General features: G+C 41.1%; 1 protein-coding gene across 1 annotated transcript; it reads right to left on the bottom strand.

Moving 5' to 3' along the window:
* Nucleotides 1-2,654: 2,654 nt before the first annotated feature.
* Nucleotides 2,655-18,695, bottom strand: LOC138358113 (RNA-binding protein 25-like). The gene is made up of 3 exons (XM_069315614.1): nucleotides 18,636-18,695; nucleotides 2,818-3,274; nucleotides 2,655-2,710 (listed from the first exon to the last, which is right to left on the bottom strand). The coding sequence occupies exons 1-3, from the start codon at nucleotides 18,693-18,695 to the stop codon at nucleotides 2,655-2,657; spliced, it is 573 nt and encodes a 190-aa protein (XP_069171715.1).
* Nucleotides 18,696-22,242: the final 3,547 nt, after the last annotated feature.

Genomic DNA, 22,242 nt, shown 5'->3' with positions numbered 1-22,242 from the left:
ATATATATATATATATATATATATATATATATATATATATATATATATATATATATATATATATATATATATATAAAGCGCTCTGCAAGGCCAAGACATGTTTAAGTTTGGTTGTAGGATTTTCTCAGACAATAAAATTAACAGTATATATATTGTTATATTCTATCAAATAGTTACCATAATTACTCTGATTTTAGAAGGATCATTTGCCTGATTTATAGGAAATATTAAATGCAAAGTGTTGCATCACTTAATCAAAACTTCTATATTGCACGCAACAGGCTGCAATTTGTGATCTTCATACACATTAATCCTAGATTTCCTACCGCATGTTTGTCGTTTATAGGATTGCACGTTTTTGCGGTCAATGTTGCTACACATTCAGCTCAGAATCCCTTAATTAATCCCTTATTGTGTGAGGCATAATACTCTCAATAAGGAGTTTACAGTTAATTAATTATTGTTCAAGAAATGACGCCATCAAGAACTTTTATCAGAAACTTAGAAAATAATAAGTTTAAAGGCTTTTACTTCAGACAAAAAATAAAACTGTGTTTTTTTCATGTTAAAAAAAATATATATAAAATGTGAGATGATGGAAGTGGAGAAATTATAGCTTGGGGTATTATCTGTTTTGTGTTCGTCTGACGAGTAACTTGTTCTCTGTCTGTCTGTCTCTGTCTCTCTCTCTGTCTCTCTCTCTCTTCCGTCTTCCTGTCTTTGTCCTTCTGTGTGGCTATGTGTGTGAATCTGCGTCTATATAATTCTGCATATCAGTGCTGTCTGGCTGTCTGTGTCTGTATGAGTAGTGTGTCTATCTGTGTTTCGTTGTATCGACTGCTATCTATCAGTTTGTTTGTTGTTCGTGTCTGTACGTGCGTGTGTTGCGTCTCGCTGTCTTTGTTTTTGTCTGTGTGTTTGTTGTGTAAGGCTGTCTGTGTGTGTTTGCTGTGTCTGGCTGTCTGTGTGTTTGCTGTGTCTGGCTGTCTGTGTGTGTTTCCTGTGTCTGGCTGTCTGTGTGTGTTTGCTGTGTTTGGCTGTGTCTGTGTGTGTTTGTTATGTCTGGCTGTCTGTTTGTGTTTGTTATGTCTGGCTGTCTGTGTGTGTTTGCTGTGTATGGTTGTCTCTGTGTGTGTTTCCTGTGTCTGGTTGTCTCTGTGTGTGTTTCCTGTGTCTGGCTGTGTGTTTGTTGTGTCTGTGTGAGTCTGTTGCATGTCTGTGTTTGCTTGTTTGCTGCTCGGTGACCGATAAACCGCAAATACACCGACCAATTACTTCGCAATTTGATTGATTATTTGCGAGTTAATCCAGTGACAGAGGGTATTACATTTTGATTGAAACTGACCGAATATAAAATCCAATAACCGCAGCATTTATGGAATTTGATCCTATATATTTGTTTCCGCTATTTGTTTATTTTTTTCTCTTATGCATTTTGAAGCCGAAATCCAGAGTAAAACATTCTGGCAAAGCGTGAAAAATACTTGCTAGTCTGAAACTCTTATTAGTCATGAAGGTGGATGAGAGATGGTGATGATGGTTTGATGGTGATAGTAATGGTGAGATCACAACGTAGACTACTGCGCTACATGACAGATAAATATAAGAAGCCTGTGTGTGGTTCATCAGGTTATGTGTGGATAATGAGAGTAAAGAATGGATCCAAGTCCCTTGCGGTACTCCACTCACCGCCTCACATCTCTGTATGTGAGTGGAGGTTCACACGATTCACGAAAGCACTTACGCAAGCACTTACAAACGTGTACATCTTTCCTCAATCTTTGACGGCTTTGGTTACATTTATTAAACACTTTACAAGCATGAAAACTTGCCAATCAACTGTTGTTATTGTTATAAACAGCCTCCTGGTGCTTCGGAGCTCATTAACTGTTTAATAATTGTAAACAAAGCCGCGAAAGATTGAGAAAAGGTGTACAGGTTCGTAAGTACTTGCGTAACTTCCTCGTGAATCTGGCCCCAGGCTACAGCGATAAGAACACAAAAGATCGTTCTCAAGCTGAGACACAAATACACCCAAAACAACTCCACCAACTTCCAGAGCGAGAAGCCTAATAATAAAAAAATAATAATAATAATCATTCCCACCACACTGAATGTTGCCTTTACTCTTTAACATTCCCCCAGGTCAATATTCTCCCCCAGTCTCCCCCAACACGTCGTTATTCTGCATATTATTGTCCCAGATTTACCGCAGCGAGGCCTGAAAAAGAGACAAAACTCCCCCTCTGGCTTTCGGCTGGCAGCCTAAAAAAAAAAAAAGGAAGTCGACTCTTCGAAGGGATTAGAGTGTTTTTGGTTAATTTTTTGTTTCAGATCAACGCCGTTACAGAGTGGGGGGGGGGGTGAGTGGGAGGAAGGGGGGGGGGGGATGAGTGGGAGGAAGGGGGGGGAATGAGTGGGAGGAAGGGGTGGAATGAGTGGGAGGAAGGGGGGGGGATGAGTGGGAGGAAGGGGGGGGGGAGGTGAGGGGAAAGAGGGGGGGGTCGAACTATAGACCTTTTGGATCTAGTTGGCTGTTGTTGGCTTTGCTTGTTCTTTTAAGCTGGTTTATCTTTTTGCTGTTTATTTTCAACTCAAATTTATATTTGTGTTTTGTGCTTTTTAAATAGATTTATTTTATTATTATTTTTTTTTTATCTCTCCTTTTCCTCGTTCTGGTAATCTCCTCGAGGTTTGCTCTCTTTCTTTACTACACACAACAACAGTTTTGTAGAACATAAAAATTGAATTTTATAATAATAATAATATTTTTTTTATCATGAAAACCCAATAGAACAATTAAACGAGTTAAGTTACAATGTTTGAGTTGTGGTGGCTCGATTTTGAGCAGATCCTGTGAGCGCTTGGACTCTCTATGAGCTTCCTGTGAGCGGTTGGACTCTCTATGTGGTTCCTGTGAGCGCTTGGACTCTCTATGAGGTTCCTGTGAGCGGTTGGGCTCTCTATGAGGTTCCTGTGAGCGGTTGGACTCTCTATGAGCTTCCTGTGAGCGGTTGGACTCTCTATGAGCTTCCTGTGAGCGGTTGGACTCTCTATGAGGTTCCTGTGAGCGCTTGGACTCTCTATGAGCTTCCTGTGAGCGGTTGGACTCTCTATGAGGTTCCTGTGAGCGCTTGGACTCTCTATGAGGTTCCTGTGAGCGCTTGGACTCTCTATAAGGATCCTGTGAGCGCTTGGACTCTCTATGAGGTTCCTGTGAGCGGTTGGACTCTCTATAAGGATCCTGTGAGCGCTTGGACTCTCTATGAGGTTCCTATGAGCGGTTGGACTCTATGATGATCCTGTAAGCTGTAGGAATCTATACGAAGATCCTGTGAGCGGCTGGACTCTCTATGAAGATCCTGTGAGCAGTAGGAATCTTCTTAAGGATCCTATGAGACACTCCAAAATGATCCTGTAAACTCAAGAACTCTCTATATGAACCTCAGAGTGACCTAAGAACACCTGTTCTTAGTGTCACTAACCACATCTATAACGCTATATAATCATATAATTATCATATAAGTTTACTTGAGATTCCTTTAGCTAAGAGATCCTTATCAGATATTATCTTGAAGAAAAAGCGAAAGAAAAAAAGGATGATAAAGAGAAGGAAACGAATGGAGGATAAAGATAAAAAGGAGTGTAAAGAGAGAGAGAGAGAGAGAGGAGGGAAGAACGACTAAGAAAGGGAGTAGTGGAGAGTGAAGGAACACGCAGGAAAATGAAGGAAGCGCTTTGTCAAACATTTGAATGATAAAGATAGTTGAACATCAATCAAATGATGTGTAGAAGTGGGGAATAGTCTTCAAGTTAATAGTCTGTAATATAATTATCTTTAATTATCTTTAGTTAGGTCAGCTGATGCACGATGTATATATAGCTGATGGTCAGCTGATGGCCGTGTCGGTATAAAAGCAGTGCTCATATATATATATATATATATATATATATATATATATATATATATATATATATATATATATATATATATATATATATATATATATATATATATATATATATATATATATATATATATGCATGCTGGTTAGCACTGTATGAATGGAAACTAACACGCGGTGTGAGAGAATACAGAAACCTGTTGACCCTCTCTGTTTTTCTCTTTCTCTCTTTCTCATTCTCTCTCTTACTCAGTCTTCTCGCTTCTCATTGGTCTTCGACATTTATTTGTTCTATCTGCATCCCTTCCGGTTCGTCTAATCTTTACTACCATCTAGTGAATGTCAACCCGTCTTCATTTTGTGTATGAACCCAATTAATGAACCCAATAGGCAGTGGACCCCCATACCTGTCCTGTGAGTGGTAGTGAACCCCATACCCATCCTGTGAGTGGTAGTGGCCTCCATACCCGCCCTGTGGGTGGTAGTGGACCCCCATACCCATCCTGCGAGTGGTAGTGAACCCCATACCCATCCTGTGAGTGGTAGTGGACCCCCATACCTGTCCTGTGAGTGGTAGTGAACCCCATACCCATCCTGTGAGTGGTAGTGGACCCCATACCCATCCTGTGAGTGGTAGTGGACCCCATACCCATCCTGTGAGCATAAGTAGACCCCCCAAAGTCACCATCTTAATCATGACAGCCGCCCTTCTTACGCTTCCATCTACCCTTCAACCCCCTGTTCCTCCATCAACCTCCCACTTCAACTTTCCCCTCACCCCCTCACCTTCCCTCCCCTTCTACCCCCAAGGGGAAGAATTCTGTTCCTCCTGCATGCTTAACGCCGCAGGCAACACCTCCATTGTTTTTATTTCCCGCTCAACTTCCTTCTCGCAGGTCCGCAGCTGCGGGTCTACAGCTGCGGGTCTACTGCCGCAGTCTACAGCCGCAGTCTACAGCCGCAGTCTACAGCCGCAGGTGTAGGCATGGCAGCTCAAAACAGTCCTCCAACTGCTGTTGGCTCTCTGTTGGTCGCGGCGAAAATAAATATTATATTATGTGTTGATTTTTTTTTTACGTAGAAATCTACAGTTTAAATTCAGCTTCAGAGGGGGATAGAATACTGTAATTTATTCATTTAGTGTTCCTGTACTTTGTCTAGACTGTCGCCGGGCCGCGTGGAACAAAACCCGTCTTGCTGTAATGAGGCTGTTTTGTATTTTTTATTCATAAGGTTAATGCACTGAGAGACACACACTATGGACGCTTTAATTAGTTTAAGCCTAACACAGTCTGTTGTAAGATACTTAACTATTTTTTCTTTGTATTTCGTTACCATTTTTGTTTTTCAATTTGTCTCATTTTGACTAATATATTAGTTTTTATTGTCCCCTTAGCCACGAGCAGAGGCCGTGGCGGAGTGGTGACACACTCGACTTCGCGTTTGGCATGCGATTTGGCCTGGGTTCGTATCCTGGCCGGGGAGGCTTGACTAGGCGCCGATCCTTAACTGTACGCCTCTGTTCACCCAGCAGTGAATGGGTACCTGGTTGTTAAACGAGTTGGCGAGGGAAAATATTAAGATTAAGGACCTGCCCGTAACGCTATTTCAACAACACCCAAAGACTGTAAACATGCACACTACACTACACTGCACTACACTACACTACACTGCACTACACTGCACTACACTACACTACACTACACTACACTACACTACACTACACTACACTACACTACACTACACTGCACTACACTGCACTACACTACACTACACTACACTACACTACACTACACTGCACTACACTACACTACACTACACTACACTGCACTACACTACACTACACTGCACTGCACTACACTGCACTACACTACACTACACTACACTACACTACACTACACTACACTACACTACACTACACTACACTGCACTACACTACACTACACTACACTACACTACACTACACTACACTGCACTACACTGCACTACACTACACTACACTACACTACACTACACTACACTACACTACACTGCACTACACTACACTACACTACACTGCACTACACTGCACTACACTACACTACACTACACTACACTACACTACACTACACTGCACTACACTACACTACACTACACTACACTACACTACACTACACTGCACTACACTACACTACACTACACTACACTGCACTGCACTACACTACACTACACTACACTACACTTCATTACACTACACTACACTACACTACACTACACTACACTACACTACACTTCATTACACTACACTACACTACACTACACTACACTACACTACACTACACTTCATTACACTACACTACACTACACTACACTACACTACACTACACTGCACTGCACTACACTACACTACACTACACTACACTACACTACACTACACTGCACTGCACTACACTACACTACACTACACTACACTTCATTACACTACACTACACTACACTACACTACACTACACTACACTACACTTCATTACACTACACTACACTACACTACACTACACTACACTACACTACACTACACTTCATTACACTACACTACACTACACTACACTACACTACACTACACTACACTACACTACACTACACTACACTTCATTACACTACACTACACTACACTACACTACACTACACTACACTACACTTCATTACACTACACTACACTACACTACACTACACTACACTACACTGCACTACACTACACTACACTGCTCTACACTACACTACACTACACTACACTACACTACACTACACTACACTACACTACACTACACTGCACTACACTACACTACACTACACTACACTACACTACACTACACTACACTACACTGCACTACACTACACTACACTGCTCTACACTACACTACACTACACTACACTACACTACACTGCACTGCACTACACTACACTACACTACACTACACTACACTACACTACAGATTCCTTCCAGAGTGAACTATCATTTAACTAAACTAACACAGTATAGTTAGTTTAGTTCATTTATTATGCACCCCATACCCATCTTGTGGGCGGTAGTGGAAAGGGTTCCCTGTAAACCTTTGTTCACTGTAAACATGGGTTTACAGTCTAGGACATCCCGTCACAAGGACTCATAACCCCAGCGAGTAATTTCGCTATTTTGCAGAGAGGGGCATGAGTTACAGGGTACAGGGGTATGGGGGGCAGCTTGTGTAGGGGTATGGGGGGCAGCTTGTGTAGGGGTATGGGGGGCAGGTTGTGTAGGGGTATAGGGGGCAGGTTGTGTAGGGGTATAGGGGGCAGCTTGTGTAGGGGTATAGGGGGCAGGTTGTGCAGTGGGGGATGTTGAGAGTCAGGTGGTAATGGCCAGGCTTACAGTGGGCTCAGTATGGGCCACTCTACCGGATAGTTGTTAGCTGCTGTATTGTTTGTGGGATAGATAGTTAATTTTCATGGCTTTTATCAAATCTCTTGGCCCACATTCCCTTCCTCGCCCCCTCTCTCTTTCTCTCTCTCTCCCTGTGCATTGGTATTCCAGTTTTGTCTTTCCATGCTGTGTTCTCCTAACTACTATTCACAATCCGATCTGTTTTCACCATTATTCTTCAGAGATAAAATCCTATTTTAGCCTTGCTTGAAATTATTCGGATGATTTGGACATGATATTCTATAAATAATCCTTTCTATTGTATCACGAGTAGACGTGATTTTTTATCTGAAGATAAAGACAAAATCTTTTATTCTCATGGGGATTCTTGTACATTTGTTTTAATATAATAATTAAAATGTGTAATACCCCCATGTTCTCAGCCGCCTTCATTCTGCACCATCTGGATACAATACTTTTAAGGATGCTAACACTTTATGTTTGTACTTAAATAAGTATAGATGCGTGTTCAAGCTGCGGCCGATCCCAAAGATAAAATTATAACTTTGTAACCAAAAACGACTTTTTCTCCAATATAAAGTTTATTGTGCATTTTGAGCAAAGTTAGACTAAGATTAGGGTAGGGTAGGGTAGGGTAGGGAAGGGTAGGGTAGGGTAGGGAAGGGTAGGGTAGGGTAGGGAAGGGTAGGGTAGGGTAGGGAAGGGTAGGATAGGGTAGGGAAGGGTAGGGTAGGGTAGGGAAGGGTAGGGTAGGGTAGGGAAGGGTAGGGTAGGGTAGGGTAGGTAGGATTGAGTGTTTTTGATGAGGTTTTCATGAGGTGCCATTCAAGATCAGGATGAAAACAAAGTTAGAACTTCGAGAGTAGTTAGAACATAATCATTTGTGCCATGCATAACAGGCTTTTGAGATACACAAAAGTCAAAGATGACTAATTTAGTAACTACTAGGGAGGAAGCATTTAAACAAATATAAAAAAATTAAGACAAACAAATGCTCAGGATCAGACGAAGTTTGTAGACTCGTGCAAACAACTTCTCTGGCGATGTGTGAGTGCCCAATATGGTGAACCAAAGGCACACGTGCCGAAAGCAGCATGCACAAATATAAAAATGCTGGCATGCATAATGCAGTGTCACTTCTGGATTCTATAAACCCCTCAACCAAAATGGAAAAACCCACTCAATGCTCAGGAGCGTATTAAAGAATTATGGCCTGAATGTGTTTTTTTTTTCTAAATGTTCTCGTTTAAGGAGTTTCCCGCCAAACACACACCGAAACTACGACGTTGGTACAACGTTCCAACAAGTTTTAACACCTCCTAACCAGTTATAACAACCAATATAGCAAGTTGTAACAACGTTCTAATACGTCATAAACACGTTAAGCCAAGAATGTAACAACTTTATTACAAGTTGTAACAAGCGGAAAATAGAGACAGTAACGGTTTGTGTTTCCAGGGTTGTCAGAGAATAGAAACACAGAAAAGTATATAATGTTAAGAGATGGAAACAAACATATGAACAGCTAACAAGTATATTGGGTAACATACAGACGAAGAGTCACAATAACGTGGCTGAAATATGTTGACCAGACCACACACTAGAAAGTGAAGGGACGACGACGTTTCGGTCTGTCCTGGACCATTCTCAAGTCGATTGTGGAATATAATTTACTGTTCTTATATTATATACGTTCTTATTATATACTGTAATATAGTTCACTGTTCATACATAATTAACAGGGGTCTCGTGGTACAGTTGGCTTCGTTCGCGAAAAAATATTTGGGGGATCAATGATTCGAATTTCGGGCGGGACGGAAACAAAAGGTTATGCATGTTTCCTTTCATCTGATGGGTCTGTTCACCAAACAGTGAATAGGTACCCGGGAGTTGGGGAACTGTTGTGGGGTTGCATGCTGGGGAGGTGGGGTTCTGTAGTTTATAATTAATTTTCGGGGACAGAAAGTTATGTATATATATATATATATATATATATATATATATATATATATATATATATATATATATATATATATATATATATGACAATGTCAGACCACGGAGGAAAAATGAAACAGGAAATTTCCTTAAGTACTTTCGTATATTAAATACATCTTCAGAAGGTCCAAATCTGTCACATTCTTAATCACGTGTTTATTTTCGTGATATACACACACACACACATATATATATATATATATATATATATATATATATATATATATATATATATATATATATATATATATATATATATATATATATATATATATATATATATATATATATATATGCAGACAAGCCTGAATGGTCCCCAGGACTATATGCGACTGAAAACTCACACCCCAGAAGTGACTCGAACCCATACTCCCAGGAGCAACGCAACTGGTAACTACGGGGCGCCTTAATCCGCTTGACCATCACGGCCGGACAAAAGGAAGTGATAGCCGAAGCTATTTGAACCACTTCCCCGCCGGCAACTCGGATGGTAATCTTGGGCATAGCATTTCACCAAATCACCTCATTCTTTGGGGCACACGTGAGGAACACAAATGCAAACAAGCCTGAATGGTCCCCATTCATATATATATATATATATATATATATATATATATATATATATATATATATATATATATATATATATATATATATATATATATATATATCTATATATATATATATATATATATATATATATATATATATATATAAGCCTTTGAAATCAAACTGAAAACCTTCAAATGAGTCATTGACAAAGGTGATTTTAAGTCCAGGTCATTCGAAGAAACTTCAAAGCTCAAGGACTGTGTAGACAGTGTAACAACAGCTCATCTTCCTGTTCTGAAAGTACCTATAGTACTTATAGTAACAATGAGGACCATAGTACATATACGAAATTAGAAAGATATACGAATACGAAATTTCGTACAACGAAATGAGAAAGTAGAAATCGGCACTATTGAGTTGGACAAACCGGAGAACTATTTTCGATTTATGTTGCAAAGACAATCTAAACTAAACTAACCTAACCTAGCTAGGCCTAATACACGATATTTGAGGCCTAATATAGTACATATGTGTGCTATACTAGGTCTAGCAATATTTAAATTTTTTTTAGCTTTATTTTTTTCCGACTAGAAAATGAATAGTACAAAGGTCTACTAATTGCTTAGAACGGCAATCTTTGTACTATGGTGCACATAGTTACAAAAACTACTATATAAACAGGAGAATGGGTTGGCAACATAGACAAACCTAACTTGGAAAAGTTGCAGTGGATTGATTTGGAAAATTTTTAGATGTAATGAATTAATATATAATGCAGCTCAATTTGGAGGCAAAAAATTTGTCGAATGAATTAGAAAGAAATAGGAGAAAGAAATAGTATTAGAAAATATTGAAAGTGTTCCTCTAGTGACTTCATTAACAAAGAAATGTGCAGAAAATGAGCTTCTGAAATAACAGAATTCCTATCCAGACTTTATAATTATTTTTTTTTGCTGAAAAAGCCTCACAATGCCAGTATTGATATTAATGATATCGACATATTAATTTGAGTCATTGATTTCAGTGATGACCTTTGGCAAGTCAAATATTTTGAGCACAATGATGAAACAAGACGCAAGAATAGTTCTCAAAACAAACCAATTAGAAACCTAATGTAAAATACCCCATCGTTAGCGCACGAGGAGCAAATCTCACCAAGAGTAAAATATTCTTCTTTCAAGAATGTTTTCAAGCATTTTCTCCTTCATGGGGGAAACTGAAATAAGTTTGCAACATATCATCGCCCTTTTGGGTCCACACTGCCAGAAAGATTCACCACCCTAACCCTAGGCTGCCTAGAGTTCGTCTCTAGACTGTTTTCAACTCTCATTTTGGGGTTCAATTCGATTCTCATTCAGGAGTTCAATTCGACTCTCATTCTGGGATTCAAATCCACTCACATTGTGGGGTTCCAGGGCCCTGTAAGCCCTAAGACTTTCTAGTGTTCTAATCTATGATCTTCCACTATAAATGCTTTCTCCCCTATCGTGTTGTCACTGCAGTGGGGCTTTCGCTGCCCTCTTACATTCAAGCCTTAAAGCCTCTAGCTTCATTTATTTCCTGCACGGAGAGCTGGCTGCTTGGCTTTCTTGCGTTTTAGCTTCAGGAGGCTTCAGTTTTAGACTCTTGCTCACTCTCATGTTCTAAATGTATTCTTCACCGCTACAGCAGCGAGTCCTATACTGCTTGAGTCTGAGAACCACACCCCTGAAGTAAGTGCCTGCAAGCTATTGTTGTTGTTGTTGTTGTTAAAGATTCACTACTTGGAAGAAAAATTTCCAAGTAGCACGGGCTATGGTGAGCCCGTAGAGGCCTGCAAGCGCCCGGCAAACACACGCGTCGAAACTACGACGTTGGTGCAACGTTTCAACAAGTTGTAACACCTTCTAACAAGTTGTCGCAACGAGGCTTTAGCAAGTTGTGTCGTCCACTCCCTTCACCGAACATGTCTACACGACGACCCCCAAGACGACCTCCGTCCTCCACCCCCCTCAGTCCTTCAGGAGTCCGGTCAGCTCACTTCTAGCTTACTGGGTATGATGACCGAAACGCACATCAGGAAGTGAAGATACGACGACGTTTCGGTCCGTCCTGGACCATTATCAAGCCGTGTCCAGGACGGACCGAAACGTTATTGTGACTCATCGTCAGCTTACTAGATACTTGCACATCACTTGCTGGGCGCACAGCACCTCAGTCAACACAAGGAAGATGTCTTCGCCCGAGGAATAATTCACTCCTTGTACCAATACACGATTACTGGGCCTCGATATTATGTAATCCCCTTCAGGTCTACAAGATCTTGCTCCGGACACACACGCTATCTTAAGCTTCTCAACGATGATGATACATTTTGCCCACGATGATACATCTTTGCTGTATCATAAAAGTTCGCCACTTCTCGACGTGGCAGCACGTGCCTAATTATACTTAATAATCCCTCTTTTTAATGCTATTATTTGTACGCGAAGTGACTTATCAGACTGTCACTTTCACGCTCAATTTAAACAACTTTGGCCCTGAATCACAAAGGATCATGTAAACATTTGATTTCTTGTAAACATTTGATTTGTAAACATTTCTTGTAAACATTTGATGTAAACATTTGATTCGATATCTGCTCGAATGGCTGTTATCCTCTAACTTGCCTGTCTCCATATTCTCCACAAAAGTAACTATAACATGTCCGAAGATGCTGAACACCCCCCCCCCCCCCCCCCCCCCACCCTCCGTTTGTTAGATCTCTAAACTAATGTTAGGGGAAACAGAAGGAAATTGGAACTTACCTTAAAACTGGCGGACTTCTGTCCCACGATGAACTTTTTTACCCTACCTGTAATGGCATGAAAAAGAGTGACTCAAATGTATTACTAAAATTCTTTTATACATTTCAGTGTAAATACATCAATATATACACTTGGGTCATCACGTGAATGATCATAGTTTAATCCACATGTATAAACAGTACAGATGAAGAGAGACATTTTTCAGATCAAGGACTTGCTTACCTTGTACAGATGGACGAGGGCGCTGGTGTACCTGGTCGAGTGAGGTCAGACTGGGTCAAGTGGCTGACCCAACACAGCCTGAGAGACACGCTCGCATCCACACATCTTGGAAGACGTCGTAAATATGGAGCACAAGTCAAGCAACACTACACGCCGGACTGGAGGTCTGGACAAGGACGTAATTTTGCCTCTGTAGTCATAGTTTGTCTTCGACTAAGACTTTCCTGCAAATCACTAAACTTTCCAGAGTCAACATTTAGCCAAGTACAGAAGTAGTGGATGTTTCCTGTCCAGGTTTATCACTTTATCAATAATCTGCAGCCAACCCACCTGTTTATGAATAAAAAGTTCTTTACACACAATTCATAACTGATTACGATCGAACTTTTGTTACACATTATTTCGTTCACGTCTCTGTACGAATCACATCTCTCTAAATACTTCACAAATATACTGCAAATGCATACATATATAACTGCTAACGTATGGAAAATATCTAACCCCTCCTACCCTAAGCTAACAATACAACTAATTATAACATATTATAATATTATATTACCTATAACATATTATATTTTATTACCGAATAATTTTAAGTTTTGGTTAATCTTAAAATTTATGAATGCGTCAAAAGCCTAAAGATGGGCTGTTACCAATACACTTCCCATGTCAACAATTCCCAATTAAGCCTAAACACCTAAGCTTACATCCTCTAAGCTTAATTATAAAGCTAATATATATTAACTTACATCTGAGAAAAAACTCGTTTTTGGTTACAGAGAATTTTTTTGTTAATTAAATAATATGCAATATAAAGATCATATTTACATCTATTTACAAGGGAAAATACTACATTTGTATATATTTTATATAATTCTTAGTAAACTAATTTTCCATATCACCGAGCAGAAGCCGTAAACCCCAAATGTTATACTTGATCCTGCCTCGCAAGAACTTCAATATTTTGTCTACTGAGTAACCCTCCTGCCTGCCTATCCACACACAAAAACGTAGCCTATCCACACATAGTAACCCTCCTGCCTGCCTATCCACACACAAAAAACGTAGTCTATCCACACATAGTAACCCTCCTGTATGCCTATCCACACACAGTAACCCTCCTGCTTGCCTATCCACACACAGTAACCCTCCTGCCTGCCTATCCACACACAAAAAACGTAGTCTATCCACACATAGTAACCCTCCTGTATGCCTATCCACACACAGTAACCCTCCTGTATGCCTATCCACACACAGTAACCCCTCCTGCTTGCCTATCCACACACAGTAACCCTCCTGCCTGCCTATCCACACACAGTAACCCTCCTGACTGCCTATCCACACACAAAAAACGTAATCAGAAAGTAGCATAATTATTGTATTTTTAATTTTCTTGCATTTTATGTCAAAATGAAACATTAAAAACCTCATTAAATCCACTCTAATGTTAGGTCTACATAAAGCTTTAAGAGTGTCTGTAATCCAGTTTACAAGAACAACTTCTGCTTACAGAATAAAATATATGCATATTATTCTCAATTTCAGTACATTGGTCACAGCTAAAAAAGCTTGCTGACCATCCAGTAAGTATACTTTACTCCTCAACATAGTATAGGATTAAGTAAAGTGAGTGTACACTGAGAAGAGAGTACACCGCCTGTCGTGTACACAACTGGGTACACTCTTGCTAAATTTTACAGTACCCCGTCCCTGTAACTCACTATCAATGAACAACTAAATGCTTCTCTTATCAAATAATAGTGGTAGAACTTTACCTATATAATTTATATGTTTTTGCTATAGGCAGAATAAACATGTATACTCACAACCTTTTTCAAGAACGACAGTTTTTGGCCTTGAATGAAGTATACATAAAAAAATATATTTTTTATTTTTACAAATGACAAATGTTGATCTTTTTGTTTGATAAGTTCTTCACTTGAGACAGTTAAGCAAGTCCCAGCTGTGTCTGGGTACAAGTGACAGGATGAACAACCCAGCGGGTTTTCTTCCTATTGGCGAGTGTTGTACATGCTGCTGTGGTGGTGTGTCCACTCACAGGATGAGTGGCGCTGCCCAATACTGTCACTATGGCGGTGTGTTCACTCACAGGATGAGTGGCGCTGCCCAATACTGTCACTATGGCGGTGTGTCCACTCACAGGATGAGTGGCGCTGCCCAATACTGTCACTATGGCGGTGTGTTCACTCACAGGATGAGTGGCGCTGCCCAATACTGTCACTATGGCGGTGTGTTCACTCACAGGATGAGTGGCGCTGCCCAATACTGTCACTATGGCGGTGTGTCCACTCACAGGATGAGTGACGCTGCCCAATACTGTCACTATGGCGGTGTGTCCACTCACAGGATGAGTGACGCTGCCCAATAAACTCGCCTACAAATAAACTAATAAAATATATTTATCATTACCCCTATGATTTCAACATTGTTACCCGAGTTAGGCTAGGCTAAGGGAGCCGGTCGGCCGAGCGGACATCACGCTGGACTTGTGAGCCTGTGGTCCCGGGTTCGATCCCCGGCGCCGGAGAGAAACAATGGGCAGAGTTTCTTTCACCCTATGCCCCTGTTATCTAGCAGTAAAATAGGTACCTGGGTGTTAGTCAGCTGTCACGGGCTTCTTCCTGGGGGTGGAGGCCTGGTCGAGGACCGGGCCGCGGGGACACTAAAGCCCCGAAATCATCTCAAGATAACCAGTGCAGATTCAGACTCAGACTTTCCTCTTTAAATGCCTTTCAAGGAACACGTTAATATTACTGGATTTACAAAATTTGCTTCGCACCTCCTAGCAGCCCAGAGCGTTGCAAGATTATTTTTTTAATTATATGTGAGTAAAAACGATCTGAAGAAGTACGGGTGAAGGAAAAGCTGTAGAAATATAGAATATTGTGAGTTATAGAAGAAGGCGGGCTGTCCGCCTTGTTGCAAAAACACTTTGAGTTGCAACCTGTTCCTTGCCGGCAGACGCCAGGGCGCCATTACTTGCATGTCGTTTGGTTTATCACGACTCGATATGTATTTAAAGACACCGAAGAACTGTCATCTCTATGTGTAATCTTCATGAAAGAATGTTCTATAAATGCAGAAATTCAGTTCAAATAAATTCGAGCCCAGCTAGATAGGTTGGTATGTCTGGTTGCCATGACAACGGGCCACGAGGCGCGCGCGCCGGGCTCCCGTCCTGAGGTTGGCCACTCTGCCCCAAAAACATTGTCCTATTTAACCACAGAAACGCACTATATCCACACCTTTTCGCCCCTAGTTTAGTCACTGTTACTTACTTTCCATGTTACGAACTTCAGGAATATGAACAACTGTTTGTTTATCCAGGAAAAGCGGCCAGATATGGAGCAGCTCTGAGCGCCAACATCCTTGTCCAATGGCAGGCGTGCCAACCTGTCCTGTTTACCTATTTCCCCGCCTCTGGGAACGAATCCACCAGCTATGTTATAAGTTATGACAGCTTATAAATAAGTAATTTGTTTCCCAATGTATGTCAAGGTTGTGCATATCAAGGGCTTACCTGCTTGTCTGTCAGGCGCGCATTCATCAAATTGAATTCATCAATGATGAATTCATCAATAAAGATTGATGAACGCATTCATCAATTTTAACGTATTGTGTATAAAAAATAAGTTTTCTTCTCGTACCTAAATTAATATTATTATATGTTAGAGTTCTGTGTATAGTTAGTCGTAAGTAGAAATAGCCTATCTTATCTTGAGGTTATCTTGAGTTGATTTCGAGTCTTTAGTGTCCTCGCGGCCCGGTCCTCGACCAGGCCTCCACCCCCAGGAAGCAGCCCGTGACAGCTGACTAACTCCCAGGTACCTATTTACTGCTAGGTAACAGGGGCATAGGGTGAAAGAAACTCTGCCCATCGTTTCTCGCCGGCGCCCAGGATCGAAGAAGGAATGGAGTAGCCTAAGCTACTCTATTCCTATGAAATATATTTTATTCTATAAACGAGCTTGGTTTGGTGTTTAGGTGATTATTTGTATTCGAAGTATGTGTTTGGAGCATTTACAGAGGTAAGATTCGAACAGAGGTCAAAGCGAAGCATTATTCGATAAATATTTGAACGTGTTGGAAGTCATGTGTAAAGCGCTTCAATTATAAACAACGTTATTGTTGCTTGTTTTAACGAGCATTTGGCCTTCGTTGATATCGACGGACTGTGAAAGTAAAGGGTTGAAATGTCTTTCATTCGAACAAGCCCGTTCACAAACCCACTTGAAGCCAGATGGTGTTTCATCACAGCCTAGCCTCATAGCCATAGCCTAATGCTTCAATCATGTCATCGCCTCCCCCAGCCAATATCCACTGGGGAACACCTAACCTCACCTCATTCTGCTTGGTTATATACTCCGTTGCTTTAGCCAACTTTTATCCACTTTTCCTTTGTCTTCGAATATGTTGACTGTCTCAACAAAATACAGTTAGGTCAAATCGTACAGCAAAAATTGGAGAGTTTAGTTTGTTGCTTCCTTCCCAAGAGAAGAACACATGCGTGTGTATATATATATATATATATATATATATATATATATATATATATATATATATATATATATATATATATATATATATATATATATATATGAAAACACTGAAAACACCACTGAAAACAAATACTCAAAAGTAACTGTGTGGAGCATTAATACCGTCATTGGTTGGGGGATTTTACACTCAACGTATGAGATTAATGTTTTGACCGTGGTGTAGGGAGAGTGAGAGGTGGTAGAGGAGAGAGAGAGAGAGAGTGAGAGAGAGAGAGAGAGTGAGAGAGAGAGAGAGAGAGAGAGAGAGAGAGAGAGAGAGAGAGAGAGAGAGAGAGAGAGAGAGAGAGAGAGAGAGAGAGAGAGAGAGAGAGAGAGAGAGAGAGAGAGAGAGAGAGAGAGAGAGAGAGAGAGAGAGAGAGAGAGAGAGCGAGAGAGAGAGAGCGAGAGAGAGAGCGAGAGAGAGAGAGAGAGAGAGAGAGAGAGAGAGAGAGAGAGAGAGAGAGAGAGAGAGAGAGAGAGAGAGAGAGAGAGAGAGAGAGAGAGAGAGAGAGAGAGAGAGAGAGAGAGAGAGAGAGAGAGAGAGAGAGAGAGAGAGAGCGAGAGAGAGAGAAAAAAGAGAGAGAGGGGGAGTTTAGTCATGGTAGAGCCGAGTTTTACAGACGGATTCCACCCAAACCACAATGTAATTTCCCCGCTCATCCCGATTATCACACCATGACGGGGAAACTAATCCGTCTTCTGACCCCAACTGTACACTAATCAAGTGGTAATTCACTAACAGATAAGTGTGTGTGTGTGTGTGTGTGTGTGTGTGTGTGTGTGTGTGTGTGTGTGTGTGTGTGTGTGTGTGTGTGTTCTCACTTAGTTGTGTTTGTGGGGGTTGAGCTCTGGCTCTTTGGTCTCGCCTCTCAACTGTCATTTTTTTCACACACATATCCCCAGGAAGCAGCTGTCTAACTCCCAGGTACCTATTTATTGCTAGGTGAACAGGTGCATTAGGGTGAAGGAAACGGCTCATTTGTTTCCGCCGCCGCCGGGGATCGAATCCGGATCCTTAAGACTACGAATACCGAACGTTGTCCACCCAGCCGTCAGGCCCCCCTGTGTGTGTTACTCACCTAGTCGTGCTTGCGGTTTTTTTTTTGTGTGAGAGAGAGAGAGGGAGTAAGCGTGCTTGTGTGCGTAAACTTTAATATACGATCTTTTGGTTACTGTTACTTGCTGTGTCCCTGAGTGTGTGAGTGTTTACCTACTTGATCACACCTGGCTGTGCATTCAGGATCAAGCTTCAGCTCTGGGTCGTCTACCGTCATGACAACCGACCTACATGTCCCCTATCGTATCCTCTCTTAAAACTGTAGACTGTGATGGCTCCCCCTACCTCCTCGTCTAGCTCGATTCACTTCTCTAATGAAATATATATATATATACTTTTCCCCATCTATATGGCTCATTAAAGATGGGAAGACACCTAGACTCAACACCTGAGGCCAGAGTAAGATCTTCAACACCTGAAAAACTGTCAGAGATAAAATGAACACAATGTAGTCATGATTAATTAATGTACGTCTTATCACAGAGTGGTTTTCCTTGTTGACCAATAATCTTGGAAATCTCAGTACAGCGGCAGCTTCATTTGGCATTAATAATAATTCTTATTTATTTATTATGAGATTTGAAGAAAGAAAGAAAGTAGCAGTAACATTGGATTCGTTCCCAGAGGCGCGAAAGTAGGAACAGGACAGGTTGGCACGCCTGCCATTGGACACGGACGTTGGCGCTCAGAGCTGCTCCATATCTGGCCGCTTTTCCTGGATAAACAGACAGTTGTTCATATTCCTGAAGTTCGTAACATGGAAAGTAAGTAACAGTGACTAAACTAGGGGCGAAAAGGTGTGGATATAGTGCGTTTCTGTGGTTAAATAGGACAATGTTTTTGGGGCAGAGTGGCCAACCTCAGGACGGGAGCCCGGCGCGCGCCGCCTCGTGGCCCGTTGTCATGGCAACCAGACATACCAACCTATCTTTCGCTGGGCTCGAATTTATTTGGACTGAATTTCTACATATATATAAAGCTTTCTTTCTTTTCATGAAGAAAACACATAGAAATGATAGTTCTTTGTGTCATTGAAGAAAGCAACGCCGGAACCTGTTAAGAGTGAACACCCACCTAGTGAACACCCACCTAGTGAACACCCACTTAGTGAACACCTACCTAGTGAACACCCACTTAGTGAACACCCACCTAGTGAACACCCACCTAGTGAACACCCACTTAGTGAACACCCACCTAGTGAACACCCACTTAGTGAACACCCACCCAGTGAACACCCACCTAGTGAACACCCACCTAGTGAACACCCACTTAGTGAACACCCACCCAGTGAACACCCACCTAGTGTACACCCACCTAGTGAACACCCACTTAGTGAACACCCACCCAGTGAACACCCACCTAGTGAACACCCACCTAGTGAACACCCACTTAGTGAACACCCACCCAGTGAACACCCACCTAGTGAACACCCACCTAGTGAACACCCACCTACTGAACACCCACCTACTGAACACCCACCGAGTGAACACCCACCTACTGAACACCCACCTAGTGAACACCCACCTAGGCCTCCTAATAGCAAGTCTTTGCAATTTTCCCGTGTACTTCACCTAAGGTCAAAAATTGTCGTACTAGAAAATGATAGCGAATAGCAAGATTCCCAATATCCCGTTTTCTGTTCGTGGGTCTTGGTAGAATAAGGCATTTTAGTACGACAGTTTCTTGACGTTGGGAAAACCGGTAAGTTGTGTTGTAATGAGTATAACAGAAATATGTAAATTATAATGGTAAAGTTTTACCACTACAACTGGACAGAAGAAAATGTATATATGCTGGTTAGCATTGTAAATGTGTGGCCACGTCTGTGGTAGAAAAAAAAAAAACTGCTTGATAAGAGAAGCACTTAATTGTTCATTGATAGTGAGTTACAGGGACGGGGTACTGTAATATCGATCGAGAGTGTACCCCAGTTGTGTACACAACAGGCGGTGTACTCACACTTCTCGGTGTACACTCAGTTTACTTAATCCTATACTATGTTGAGGAGTAAAGTATACTTACTGGATGGTCAGCAAGCTATTTTAGCTGTCTTAAATAACACAACAAGGAAAAAATATATATAAATTCATCTTAGGAGATGCTTCAGCTTGGACACGAGGAGCTCTAGGACACGTGGAGCTCTAGGACACGTGGAGCTCTAGGACACGTGGAGCTCTAGGACACGTGGAGCCCAGGACACGTGGAGCTTCAGGACACGTGGAGCTTCAGGACACGTGGAGCCCAGGACACGTGGAGCCTCAGGACACATGGAGCTCCAGGACACGATTAGGCTATGGTCGTCGAAGCTTCATTTATCCGCAATTTGTCAGTTATATGTAACCAAAAACTAGTTTTTTATCAGATGTAAGTTAAAATATATTAGTTTTATAATTAAGCTTAGAGGATGTAAGGTAAGTATATAGGTTTTGTTAGCAATTGTTTACGTGTAAAGTGTGTTGCTAACTGAATATCATTAGGCTGTTGACCTATTCATAAATTTTAACATTGTAAGCAAAATTTAAATTATTCAATAACAATATTTAGTTCAATATAATTTGTTGTATTATTAGCTTAGGCCAAGATGGGTTAGATATTTTGCATACGTTAGCAGTTATATATGTATCTGCAATATTTTTGTGAAGTATTTAGAGAGATGTGATTCGTACAGAGACGTGAACGAAAGAATGTGTAACAAAAGTTCGATCGTAATCAGTTATGAATTGTGTGTAAAGAACTTTTTATTCATACACAGGTGGGTTGGCTGCTGGATTATTGATAAAGTGATAAACTTGGACAGGAAACATCCCCTACTTCTGTACTTGGCTAAATGTTGACTCTGGAAAGTTTAGTGATTTGCAGGAAAGTTTTAGTCGAAGACAAACTATGACTGTAGAGGCAAAATTACGTCCTTGTCCAGACCTCCAGTCCGGCGTGTAGTGTTGCTTGACTTGTGCTCCATATTTACGACGTCTTCCAAGATGTGTGGATGCGAGCATGTCTCTCAGGCAGTGTTGGGTCAGCCACTTGACCCAGTCTGACCTCACTCGACCAGGTACACCAGCGCCCTCGTCCATCTGTACAAGGTAAGCAAGTCCTCGACTTTTAAATATCTCTTCATCTGTACTGTTTATACATATGGATTAAACTATGATCATTCACATGGTGAGCCTAATGTATATATTGATGTATTTACACTGAAATGTATAAAAGAATTTTAGTAATGCATTTGAATAATTCTTTTTCATGCCATTACAGGTAGGGTAAAAAAGTTCATCGTGGGACAGAAATGCGCCAGTTTTAAGGTAAGTTCCAATTTTCTTCTGTTAACCTAACATTAGTTTAGAGATCTAACAAACGGAGGGTGTGGGGGGCGGGGGGTTCAGTATTTTCAGACAGGTTATAGTTACTTTTGTGGAGAATATGGAGACAGGCAAGTTAGAGGATAACAGCCATTCCAGCTATTGTTTACATGATCCTTTGTGATTCAGGGCCAAAGTTGTTTAAATTGAGCGTGAAAGTGACAGTCTGATAAGTCACTTCGCGTACAAATAATAGCATTAAAAAGAGGGATTATTAAGTATAATTAGGCACGTGCTGCCACGTCGAGGAGTGGCGACGTCAGCAAAGATGTATCATCGTGGGCAAAATGTATCATCATCGTTGAGAAGCTTAAGATAGCGTGTGTGTCCGGAGCAAGATCTTGTAGACCTGAAGGGGATTACATAATATCGAGGCCCAGTAATCGTGTATTGGTACAAGGAGAG

This window comes from Procambarus clarkii, chromosome 82 (genome assembly GCF_040958095.1).
Source record: "Procambarus clarkii isolate CNS0578487 chromosome 82, FALCON_Pclarkii_2.0, whole genome shotgun sequence".
Classification (NCBI taxonomy): Eukaryota; Metazoa; Arthropoda; class Malacostraca; order Decapoda; family Cambaridae; genus Procambarus; species Procambarus clarkii.
This window is presented reverse-complemented; position numbering and strand designations above follow the sequence as displayed.

Coding starts and splice junctions, on each gene's coding strand:
- LOC138358113 (XM_069315614.1), bottom strand. CDS start 18,695: ATGACGGTAGACGACCCAGAGCTGAAGCTTGATCCTGAATGCACAGCC. Junction 3,275..18,635: donor GCACAGCCAGGTGTGATCAA/GTAGGTAAACAC, acceptor AACCGCTCATAG/GAACCTCATAGAGAGTCCAA. Junction 2,711..2,817: donor GCCACCACAACTCAAACATT/GTAACTTAACTC, acceptor TGTTGTGTGTAG/TAAAGAAAGAGAGCAAACCT.